Below are 12,365 nucleotides of genomic sequence, written 5' to 3' on the forward strand. Positions count from 1 at the left end.
TTCCTTTCCCACTCTCTGAAAAAGGAGCTTCACAGTATCCATGTGTGAGGTGACCTTCACCTGAACCAGATGCTGTTAGGAGAAAAAGCTGCCTGTGCTGGAAACTCCCACACAACAAGTCAATGCCTATAGAGAGCATTTTCCTTTCACAACTTCCCTCCTGGAGCCACAGTCCTTTTGGATCACACAGCAGGCAAGAGAACAGCACAAAATACTTGGCTGTGTCCAGGTTTTGGCTGGACCAGCAAACAGAGGGAGTGCCAGGGTCCACTGCCACAGACTCTCCTCTTGGGGAACAGAACCCCCTCAGACTCCATTCCAAATGATGTGCACACCCTGCTGGCTTAGAAACAAACCCTTTTTTTAAGAAACTTTTGGCCGGAGCTCTCCCAAACATATGGCATTTAATGGCAATTTCCTTTCAAAATCACATCCATTCCAAAGGAAGAACAGAAAGCCCACAGCAATCCCATGGCACATATGGTACACCTGGGGAAATGCTCGACTTAGGGGCCAAGTGGGTTAAAAAATTATGGGTATAAGAAGCCCCAGAGTCCAGAGTGCAAACTGCAGCAACCACTTACTGGATCATTTTGGCTGTGCTGCTCACGTCTGCAGACTGTCTGTCCCCCTGCCAGGACAGAAGGACACCCGTCAGGGGCTGGGCTGGCTGCTGAGAATGCCTCAGGCAGGAGGATCCTCAGGCAATGAGCAGGCACCCAGAGCCACTCTGACACTGAGGCTTCTGTGCCCCACAGCAACGGGAACGCCACAAGGACACGGCAACATTCCTGTGACATCACAGCAGCAGCTCACCCAAAAACCTCCTGGAAGGTTCTCCTGGGTCACCAAGGAGCACAAAGGATCCTCAGAGGGCACAACCTATTGCCCTCCAAAGGATCCAAGAGGAACTCAGAAAATGCAGCAAACGAGGACACCCCCCCAGCCCAGCCTGGACACTCAGAAGGAACAAAGATGTGACCAAAGAAAAGGAAACACAACTTCTGTTCACTGATGCTTCTGATTAAAACCAACAAGGCTTGCTCCCTCTGGGATCTTTGTTCTAGTTCTAAAAACAAACAAGGTTCTCTGCTGTAAATGTACAGAAAGCAGGAACTTGGGGGAAAAGAAGGATGAGAGTGCCAAAGCCTTGTGTGACTTCTTGGACATCCTGTGGCTGAGGGTGTCCAAGGCAATGGACTCACAAGTGGGGTCCCTGCCCTCCCGACTGACAGCTGCCATCTCTCCTTCAGCCCCACACGTGGCTCAAACAACCTCCTGTCAAGGGCCTCCATCCACACATTCCATCACCAGCCAGAGATGCTCATCAACCAGGTCACCCAGCATCCCTGAGGCCACAGCAGGGAGTGCTCCTGGCATCTGGTACAGCACTGTGGCTTTCCTGGGATCCTTCTGGTGTCTGTGGTTGAGAGGAGTGGGGTGGATGGAATCAGGATGGGTCACAGATCAGCAGCCCCACTGCAAGCAGTGCTTTCTCCTGCTGTGTGGGGACCGTGGGGTGACTGATATTGGGACTCCTCTGGCTTTGGTCCTGCAGAGCACACAGTGGGTCAGACACTGGGCTGAGGGAAGGGGTGCCATGGAAACCCAGCACAGGCATTTCTCTTTGGAGAGGGGGTTCTGCAGGGAGAAAGCAGAAGAGACTTTCCTGTCTGCTGAGATTCCCTCTCCTCCTTCAGCAGCCATACCACAATCCATCAGTACCAGAGTTGATAGGATCACTTCCCTGCCAGGCAACACAAGGCACTCAAAACTGAACCCTGCCAGAGCCCAGGCCTGCCTGCCCATTTGGAGGGTGTGGGGGAATGGAATTTCAGCTGGAGTTGACCCACAATGATTATTTGCCACTTGTGGGTTTCTCACAGCCTTAGAAGGAGTTTGAGATCTCTGTCCCCAACACCCGCTCACCCTTCAAGTGCACACACGTGCCTGGGGGCAAATCAGGTTCCCTGGAGTGGTGGCTGCTTCCCTTTGAAACAGGAGCTGTTGCCTTTTCTGGCACACTTATCTCCCTTCTAACCATTAGAAAGTGGGAGAGTAAAGGAAATGACCCTGGTGGAAGGGGACCAGAACCTTGGAAAAAGATGAAACGTCTTTTGTCTGAATTACAAATTAAAACTTTTTCATTTAGTCCTTTAGTACTAATCTATTACTACAAACAAAATGATGTTTCTGAGCTTATTGTTGGGATTCAGGGCATCATTTCTTGTTCTTGATGTTATTATTATTTATTAGTATTACTTTTCATTGGTAAGACTTTTAAATCTTAGACACTAATAACAATGGCTGGATGTCACACTGAAATATGAGTGAAACACACATTGAAAAACAATGACTGAAAGTCTCTTGCTTTTCCCACTGGGATAAAACTGTACAGTCAAGTCCAAGTTGCAAGTGCATTCTCAAGATGGAAAATCCTGTTAATGGTGGGTCTGGTGTGGTTTGGAGCTGGGGAAGGGTCTCATCCCCTCCCAGAGCTGCCCCAAGCCCGCTCTGCTGCCACGTCTGCACTCACAGCCCCTCACGGCTGCCCTGCCCTGGGGACATGGTGGCACCCCCTCCTGCCAGGGCTGAGGCTCCTCATGGCCCCTCACAGCCCCTCACGGCTCCATGGAACTTCTCATGGCCCTGTAGAACCTCTCATAGCCCCTCACAGCCCTTCATTTCCCCTCACAGCCCCTCACGGCCCCTCACAGCCCCAGGCGCGGGGCTCCTCCCAAAGGAGAAGGGGTCGGGCCCTGCTTGTTCTCCTTTTATTTCGGTCCCTTCACAGCGCCGAGTAAAGAAAGGCTGAATGGAGCCTTTCGCCAGCGTTTCCCTCGGGGTTCATTGCGGGCTGAAGCTCTGTGCTGGCGCTGGCCCGAGCACCAACATCCCTGCAGCCCCCAAGGCCTTTGCTGTCCCCCCGTGTCCATTCCCTGTCCCCGAGTCCCGCCCGGCTCTGGCAGCACCAGCAGCCGCAGCGCAGCGGGCGCAGGCCCGGCCCGGCCGGGGCTCCCGGCCACGAGCAGCAGCAGCGCCGGCCCTTCCCACCTGCTCCTGCCTCGGCTCCCCAGGGCTTTTGCCAGGGCAATTCTGGACTACAGCAACAATCCCCCACAAACAGCCCTCAGGCTTCCTCAGGGCCCGCCTCTGCTGCCCTGAGCCAGCCCTCAGAGGAAGAAAGGATCGGGTTCCAGCACTGTTTTCAGCTCTGTTTTACTCACCCTGAGGTGACAGCAGGAGGCTGTTGGTGCCTTGGCCTTGGCAATTGTAGATCTCGTCTGCTTTTGTCCCACTTCTGCTTGCCACCTGAATTTTATCCATAAAACTGCAATTGCCTCTTTCAATCAGTGCTACCCACTGTGCTTTAGTGATCAGTAACTCAGGATTTTTTGTCTCAGACATCATGAGTAGCAGATCTTGAAATGCCCTCAAGTCCCTGAGCACTAAGTCGAGGGGAATGAAAGCCACACAGCTGACATTTGCAGTGCTCAATCACAGCCCTGTTGCTGCTGCTGCTGCTGAAATAGAATCAAGTGACAGAGGCCATCACAGAAATTGCCCCTGCAGTGGCAAATAAAATGAAAAAATCCACCAGGAGAAAGGAAAACCAGAACTTGTCGCTTCATTGCTTCTTCCGAGCAGCAGCAGCAAGTGGAGATGCCCAGAGGTATTTCCAGCTGCTGCTGATCCCAGCTGGAGCCCAGCCTGCTGCCCAGTCCCAGTGGGAACGTGAGCCCAGCCCGGGCAGCTCCCGCAGTGTCGGGAGCTCAGCGCACGCGGGGCAGGCCCAGAGCCCCGGGCACGGCCGCCCATTGCGGGGCAGCGGCACAGACGGAATGTCCTGCGGCCCAAACCTCCTGCTCCTCACACACAGCTCCCATCCTCCTCCCCCTCCTCCTCTCCTGGCATGGCACAAATTCCAGCTCCGAGGAGGCTTCCCAAGAGAGGCCTCAGGCTCCTGTTTCAGCCTGAGTGTCCCTGCAGAGGAACAGGGCACCTTTCAGGCACTTCCACAAGCTCCAGGTTCTCATTTCCTGGGCAATCTGCCATGCAAACAGGCTTGCCAAAAAGAACAAAGGCAAAGGGAATTAATTGGGAATTATTAGGAAAAAATGACCCTTCTTAACAGACAAAGTTCACCAAGTCATTCCCTGCATTTATCCTTTTGGCCTTCTTTCATCTACTCAGTGGTCCAGCTTATCATGTTCTAGTGCTTATCAACAACTGATTGTGCTCTTGATTTGTACCAGTGCAAGAGGTGTAGAATCATCTACACTGAACACACAAACAAACTCCCTCTGTCAGCCCATTTTCATGTTCCAGATCACTTTCAAGGTGTCCATGGGGCTGTTGGAATGATGAGCTCTCCACTGCTGGCTGCAGGCTCTGGAGATTCTTTCTCCACATTCAGCCAGGCTTGTATTTCCCAACAATTCCTGGCAGCTCATCATGTTTTCTTCGGGTAGAAGAGTAACAATGAAAACCGTACCAATGGCACAACTCCCCTGTCCACAAGGAAAAGCAAGAACAAGTTGTCAAGTTCTTCAGATAATTTGTCCTGCTTTGCTGCAAGAGTTGTGCTGCACGCACAGTGTGGGAAGCCAAGAGAAGCTGCAGCTGGGGGCACATCTTGAGACAGGAGCTGCACCTTGTTCTCCAGGACAGGTTTTTGGAAAGAACAGACAGGAATGTGGAGAAGATTCTGGGAAAATTGAAACAGCTTTTTTAAGAAATGAAAATAAAACCAAAAGAAACTACCAGTATGTTTTTCTTTATTTTTCTCTATTTATTTTTCTGTTTCCCTTTTCCATCTTGCACTGTTTCTCCATCTCATTCATTCCAAATGGATCTCACCTCTAAGATCTGAGATTTGGCAAGTTTTAGACATTGTAAAATACCATGAGTGATACCCAGTTTGCCTTCCCCTGTTTTTTTTGGACAGCAATGCTGGAGACACAAGTGCAGTGCTTGGGTCAGGTACAAATTCTGCATTCAGGGAATGTGCTCGGACAGTGTCTGACGCTCAGCAGGGACAAGGCACAGCAGCAGCCAAGGGCATTGCTGTGCCCCTGTGCAGGAATCAAGACTCTGGCTCTTGGCTCAACACGGCAAAGTTCCCGTGTTTGGCCAGGCTCAGGGGCTGCCGGGGGAGCGCGGGGCTCGGCGCGGGGCCGAGCGGGCAACGGACAAACGGCCCTGGGGACAAACGGCCCCGGTGCTTCAGTTGCAGCGGCAGCAGCGGCAGCAGCAGCAGCAGCGGCGGCGGCGGCAGCGCAAAGAGAAAAAAGAGCGAAAGAAGCGACATTTTCGCCCCTCTTCCCCTCTCCCTCTCCCACTGTTCCACCCTCTCTCCCGCGGTCCCTCACCCATTCCCGATCTCCTTTTCTCTGTGTTCCCCTCCTCTCCCAGTTCCCCTCTCCCCTTGCCCGCCCGGGACATGCCCCCGGCCCGCCCCTGGCCCCGGCCCCGGCCCCGGCGCCGGCCCCGGGCGTCCCGCCTCGCTCTCGCCTCCGCCCGGCTCTGGCCGAGCTGGCGCTGGCGCTTCTGGGCGGGCCTCAGTGCCTGGGGCTGGGGCGGTATCGCCGCCCTTTGGCTCCGCCTGCTCCGAGCCCTGCCCCGGCCCTGGCCCTGGTCCCGGCCCTTGCCCCGGCTCCTCCCGGGGCCCGCGGAGGACACAGGCGGTGCAGCCGTTGCCGCCGCCTCCGCTGCGGCTTCCCCGGCCCGAGCTCCGCCGCTCGGCAGCGCGGCCGCTGGCCCCGAGCCGCCGCTGTCGCGTTCCAAGGAGCGGACGCCTGCGGATGCTCGGCCCGGGGAGGTCGGGGAGCGCTCGGGGGCCGTTCCTGGCCCCGGGCCGAGCGCTGACGGCCGCGTCTCTTCCCCAGGGAAGGCGCAGGAGGCCCTGCAGCAGCGCTACAGGATCGGCTCGCTGCTGGGGCGCGGCGGCTTCGGCAGGGTTTTCTCGGCCACTCGGCTCTCGGATGGCGCCCCGGTGAGCCAGAGGGGCCAGCGGCGGGCGGAGGAGGAGGAGAGGGCGGAGGAGGAGGAGAGGGCGGAGGAGGAGGATGGGGCTGGACACTGGTAGGCGGCGAGCTGAATCCGCTGCTCCCTTTGGCTTGCAGGTGGCCATCAAAAAGGTGCCACGGAACCGCGTCCGGCACTGGGGCGAGCTGGTGAGTGAGCGGGGCCAGCGGCAGAAGCCGGGGCGTGCCGGGCGGGGATGAGCCGGGGCCCGGCAGGGTGGGAGCCACCAGGACACCTGGAGGGAGAGCGGGCGTGGGGCCAGCGGAGGGCACAGAGCATCCCGGGCTGGCTGAGGGCTCCCCGAGCCCTGGCACGGGCTCAGCCCCACTGACGGCACCGTGCTCCTCCCGCAGCCCGACGGCACCAGCGCACCACTGGAGATAGTGCTGCTGGACAAGGTGTCCACAGGCTTCTCCGGTGTGGTGCACCTCCTGGAGTGGTTTGAGCTCCCAAACAACATCGTGATGGTGCTGGAGCGCCCAGAGCGGTGTCAGGACCTTCGGCATTTCATTCGAGCACGGAGGTTCCTGACCGAGGAAGAGGCGCGGGAGCTGTTCCGGCAGGTGCTGGAGGCCGTGCAGCACTGCACCAGCTGCGGGGTCCTGCACAGAGACATCAAACCAGAGAACATCCTGGTTGACCTGGACACCGGGCAGGCAAAATTGATTGACTTTGGCTGTGGCACCTACCTGCAGGACACAGCCTACACTCAATTTGCAGGTGAGCCCACCCAGGAGTAGGCTCCCGGTCCCGGCATCTCCTGGCCCAACATCTCCTGGCCCAACATCTCAGGGCCCAACCAGGGTGTGGCAGCAGGGATTCTCCCAGGATTGGGGCAGGGGCTGGGGCAGCCAGCCTGACAAAATCCCCTGTGGGTGGGGGTAGCAGAGAGGGAGAGCCAGGACCTGTGCACCAGCTGGTTTGGTGTGCAGGTGAGAATGGGCTTGGACTGCTGTGCTTCCCTGCTTTGCCTTGGTTCATAATATTTTTTGGGCAATGCCAGCAGGGAGGATGTGGGTATGGTTTTTCCCCAGCACTGTGAGCGGGTTTTTCCTTTGTGTGTCATGGTCGGGCCTTGCCAGGGTTTCTGCTGCCCTCTTCCAGCACCAGTGCCTTCTTTTCCAACCCTGGGTTTGTACACAAGTGCCAGGTGCTGGCGAGAGGGCAGCAGGTCACCCCGTGTGCCACTGGGGCAGCCCCACATGCCCAGGGATGCTGGGCTCAGGCTCTGGGAGCAGCAGCATCCCCCTGATGAGCTCCATCCGTATTCCATAGGAACACGATCATACAGACCCCCGGAATGGACCAACTTCAGGTGGTACTATGGCGAGGCAGCAACCGTCTGGACCCTGGGCATCCTGCTGCATGAGATGGTCTGCGGGAAGCACCCTTTCAGGAGGGGCAGGAACATCAGCTGGGCCCAGCTCCCGCTGCCACAACGGCTCTCCCAAGGTGGATTCTCATCTCTGGGCACGGGGGGAACACCAGTGTTGGGAGACAGCAGCGGGCTCGTGAGCATCCCGCTCTGGCAGCTGCTGAGGAGGTGGCACATGTCCTGCTCTCCTGCTCTCCTCCAAAACAGAGAATTGATGGGAAAGTTTAGGCCCAGCTCTGGGCACATCCAGCGTGGCCTGGGCACGGGTATAGTGAGGCAAAGCAGACAGGAGCCTTCTCCAACTGACCAGTGGTTTGTGGTTTCTCTCCCCAGATTGCCAAGTTCTGATCAGGCGGTGTTTATCCCTGCACTACTTGGACAGGCCCTCATTAGAAGACCTGTTCAGTGATCCCTGGATGCAGGATATTCATCAGCCATAGAAGAAGGGAGAGAGCCACGGGCACAGTGATGCAGGGACCTGGTAAGTTACAGCTCCACACATACCCTGGCAATCAGAAGCAAAGAAACCCAGACTTCTTTGTCCTGCCTGTGTCACTGCACAGGGCTCATCGAGTGAGAACACGCAGCCCTTGTGCTGGAGCTGAGCTGCTCTGCCCAGCACTGGTGGCCGCCATCTGAGCTGGTTTTGCTTGTCCTGGTTCAGTGACAGCCGGGCCCTGGGCAGAACCCTGACAGCCTGGTGTCACCCCAGGGAAGAAGGAGCCCCTGGAGAAGCTGCACCAGGTGGGGCTGCTGCTGCTGCTGCTGCTGGGGACATGGAGGACAACAGCAAGGATGACAACCTCTTCCTCCACCTGGCCAGCGGCAGCTGGCGATGATGGACTTTGATTCTGGCACCTTCTTGAAAGCCAGGCTCCACAGAGAATTTTCAGGTAAGTCCAGACCCAGGGGGATGCTCCCAGATTTGTGCATTGTCTGGGAACCAAAGGTTTCCCCTTTGCTGGGGTGGATGCAACTGATTCTTCAGTGGCTGCCCAGCTGGTTTTTGGCAGGGCTGGGGGTGTGGGCTGGGGTGGTTACGAAATGGGAGTGGGCTCCTGGTCCTGCCAACAGCCCCCAGCACCCACCGTGCCCCAGGCTGGGGCTGGGGCAGCCAGCCCAACACAAACAAACCCCCATGGCAGGAGCACAGGTGGGACTCCAGAACCTGAGCACGGCTGCTTTGCTGTGCAGGCAAGGAAGGGCTTGGGCTGCTCCACTCCCCTGCTTTGCTTTGGGATCACCGTGATTTGGGGGGACAGTGCAGGGGGGAAGGGAGAAAGCATGGGCTTCCCTCACCCGTGGGTGGGTTTTTCCCTAGAATGGAGGGGTTGGGCCTTCCTCAAACTCCTGACAGACATAAGATTTTTTACCTTTTTTCTTCTTTCCCCTTTTTGTCTATAACCTATTTTCATTAATTTGTTGTTTGTTTTTCTAAAGGAAGAATTCTAGGTGGGGTCCAGTCTGGATCGGGAAGTGCTTGGTGTGGTGTGGATGGGCCGTGCCCTTGGAGAAGGCTGAGGACATCGTTTGGGACCAGCTTTTCTTCTGGCAGCAGATGGTGTGAGGTGGGTCCTCATCTCCTGGGCATGGGTGGGACAAGAGCTTTTGGGAGATGGCAGCGGGCACAGGAGCATCCCGCTCTGGGCAGCTGCTGAGGGGCTGGATCTGCCGTGGCTGGCTGCAGGCTGGGCACATGTCCTGCCCTCCTGCTCTGCTCCCAAAGGCAGCAGTGATGGGCAGCTTTGGGCTCAGCGCTGAGCACGGCCAGCATGGCCTGGGCACCGTGGCTGGCTGGGACAAGGGGACAGGAGCCTTGAGCTGACGGGCGGTTTCTGGTTTCTCTCCTTGCAGCCGGGCTCTGCGGATGCTGAGGCTGCTCTGGGCTCTGCCAGGGCTCTGCTGGGCTCAGCACCGGGCCGGGATCAGCCAAAGAAGAAACGATGTGACCTCCAGCAGAGACTTGAGCATTTTGGCAATGCAGCTCAAGTCTGCAGAGTGTCCACCTCCAAAGGAAAACATGACACCCCCCCCAAAATTAAACTTGTTCCATAACTTCTGAAATGACATCAATCTGGGATGACCCCAAATGTCATTCTTCAGCTTTCTCAAGCTGTAGCTCAGCCCTTCTCTGAACAGTTCTCTCCCCCACCTGCCTTTTACTTCACAACTGCTCCCTTCTTTCCCCCAGTGAGTTCCCAGCCCATCACAATCTCCATCACACTGCAGCCTTCCTTGATGCCCCTCACCACGAGGAAGGCCAAGCCCCAGGCTCAGGGACTCATCCTGTCACTGGCTGAAGAGCAGCAATGTCTGTTGGTTCCAGGGGCTCTTGGATGTCTCTGAATTCATGGACAGAAGGGTCTGTCAGTGCCAGGGGCTCTTGGATGTCTCTGAATCCATGGACAGAAGGTCTGTCCTTGCAAAAGTTTCCATAATATCTTTGTACCCATGAGTATGGAATGAACACAGGGTGAAAGTGTCAGTCACGTTGTTTGCACACTCCTTCCTTTCCATACAAGACACATCCATGCACACCCCCATGTATAGATATATTAAAAGGATAGGGATGGATAGAGATTTCCCACAGAGCTCTAACTTTGGCATAACTCACCTTGTAAGCCATGGCCAGGGGATTTTTTCCCCAGCTCTGTGTGAGTAGGTGTCCAAGAACTGAAGGGAACAGCATTTAGAAGCAGTTTCAGGATTTCTAGGCAGGAAAGGGAGCTGACAACCATCCACATAACTCACCATATTCGTCAGGATGGGCTGCTGGTTCTTTAGGAATATGGCACAATGGAGACACGAGACTTGGGATAATCCCAGCTCTCTGTGGATCTGTGCAAAGGGTGGAGCAGCAGAAACACCTTGTGTCTTCTTTGAGAACACAAGGTCCAAGGAGCTGGGCTGGTGGCAGAGCGTGACCTGGGCTGGTGGCAGGTGAAGTCCCATTTCATGACATCCTGGAGTGGCACAGGACAAAGCTCCAAGCACCCACAGCCCCACTGAGGAAGTCCTTGGAGTGCTGCACATCGCATAGGAAAAGCTGCATTCACTCAGTCCATTGGGATTTATCATTTCCATTTGCAACGCTTTAGGTCCAAGTTTCAAACTGCAAAATTTTGACACTCAAGACACAGTCATGAAGAACATGTATTTCCTATTCCTTTAACTGCAGTGTAAAATATCTTAACATTGGAAAACATCCATCAAATCTGTAAAGGAAGGCAGCTAATGGATCCTTTCCACTAGCACATGTACAAACTAAGGAACTAAAATCAAAGCTGAGTTCTCTTTTTCAAAGGATCAGTTACTTCTTTCTTACTCCAGAGTTATAGAAGATTTTTCAGTACACATTTGCGAGTAATTTTTATCTTTCATGTTTTTTTCGTGTTTGTTTGTTTGTTTGTTTGTTTTTCTACAGAAAACATGTCCTGGAAAAGGCATGCTCTTTGCTCTGGGTTCCCGTGTGGAGCAGCTCCCTTCGCGCTGGCTGAGCTGCTCAGGCAGAGCCCGGCAGCTCCCCGCCCTGCAGGGCTGAGGCTTTTCCCCGTTGCTGGGCACAGACTGATGGAGCAGCAGTGCTGAACACGGGCACACGCAGAGGGAGCAGAGCAGCTGCCTTTGTCCACCTGGAGCTCCAAGGCCAAACTCTGAGCAGGCACGGCTGGTAGAGACTCGCAGGCTCCCTGTTGGCTCTGCTGCCCCACTTGTGCCTGGCCCAGCTCTGTGTGAGGCAGAGGGAGAACAAGGGGCAGCTCCCTCCCAGCCCCAGCCCAGGGACCCCTCCAGCCCCTGGCCTTGGGGCACTGTCAGCACCTGCTGCTCCAGCCACGGCTTCTGCTGGCACTGCCAGCAACAACCAAACTGGGGCTGGTCCTGAGGGAGCAGCAGCAGTGCCTGGATCTGATCCCTCAGTCTGGGGCAGGCCCCTGGGGGAACAGAGGGCACAGCAAGGGGGACAAAACCAGGCAGGGTCAGAGACTGGGAAGAGCCAGAGCTGGGAGCAGGAGCAGCTGCTTCACTGCACTCTTGGAGAAAGCTCTTGGCTGGGTCAAAGCGCTGAAAGATGTGAAAGGCAGAGAGGAGGCCACACCAAACAATGCTCCTGTTTTCACACCCTTCTGTAATAAATGGCAATGATTTGTGCTAACTAAATTGTAACTGTTTGGAAAGTTATTATTAGGAGCAATCAAGGGAATTAGTGTTACAAGGCAGATGTACCCCCCTACAGATGTTACATGTTAAAATTAAGGTAGATGATGTAATTTTGAGATAAGAAATGTCCTAAGACAAAATCGACCTTGAGATGGATAAAGTTGGAATGACTTTAGGCATGAGGCCTGAAAATTATAAAAGATAAGACTAATTAGTGGAGCGCAATGCTCACTTACATAACACTAGGCTTAGTAGGCACGTGCAACCTGTGAGGTTATCCAGAGGACAATGAGGATGAGTGTAAGCCTTCAAGCAAAAGACCACCAAAAGAAGACTGAAGACCCCCTAGCAACAAGTGAAGCATGGACCATAGAAGAATAGTAATTTAAAAATTGGAAGTAGGGGGAAACTTGCAGGAAACAGGAATGAATATGTAGAAGCGTACAGTATATAAGTTTAGTTTTAATTGCTTTTTTTGTACGTGAGGTAGGGTGAGAAGCCCTCCCCATACTCCGGTCAGTTTTACTTATGCTTTAATCATACTTAATTACTGACAAACTATATATATATATACAAACATATATATATATATGTGTGTATATATATATATATATCCTGAATATATTTACTAAATTGTACTCTTTCACTAAATTGTATTTCTTTTATACCAAAACTGTATTCAATGCACTAAATTCTATCCATTTTTTCTTTATTATTAAATTACTATTAACTCAATAGACCTAGTTGTCAAAATTCTAATTTCATTTAGAACACTAACAGAAATGAGCTACCAACAGAGCTTGTT

At 54.4% G+C, this 12,365-nt stretch overlaps 1 protein-coding gene across 1 annotated transcript; it reads left to right on the plus strand.

Moving 5' to 3' along the window:
* The first annotated feature begins 6,068 nt into the window (after positions 1-6,068).
* Positions 6,069-6,767, plus strand: LOC147647329 (serine/threonine-protein kinase pim-1-like). Its single transcript, XM_086872224.1, has 2 exons — positions 6,069-6,176; positions 6,381-6,767. Exons 1-2 carry the CDS (start codon positions 6,069-6,071, stop codon positions 6,765-6,767), a joined length of 495 nt encoding a protein of 164 aa, XP_086728350.1.
* The last annotated feature ends 5,598 nt before the right edge of the window (positions 6,768-12,365 follow it).

The sequence above is a fragment of the Cyanistes caeruleus genome, unplaced genomic scaffold, assembly GCF_971803275.1.
Source record: "Cyanistes caeruleus unplaced genomic scaffold, bCyaCae1.hap1.1 HAP1_SCAFFOLD_11, whole genome shotgun sequence".
Lineage (NCBI taxonomy): Eukaryota > Metazoa > Chordata > Aves > Passeriformes > Paridae > Cyanistes > Cyanistes caeruleus.

Excerpts from the sequence above, each read along its gene's own strand:
- LOC147647329 (XM_086872224.1), top strand. The coding sequence starts at position 6,069 with ATGGGGCTGGACACTGGTAGGCGGCGAGCTGAATCCGCTGCTCCCTTT. Across the intron at positions 6,177-6,380 it reads TCCGGCACTGGGGCGAGCTG|CCCGACGGCACCAGCGCACC; the intron begins GTGAGTGAGCGG and ends CTCCTCCCGCAG.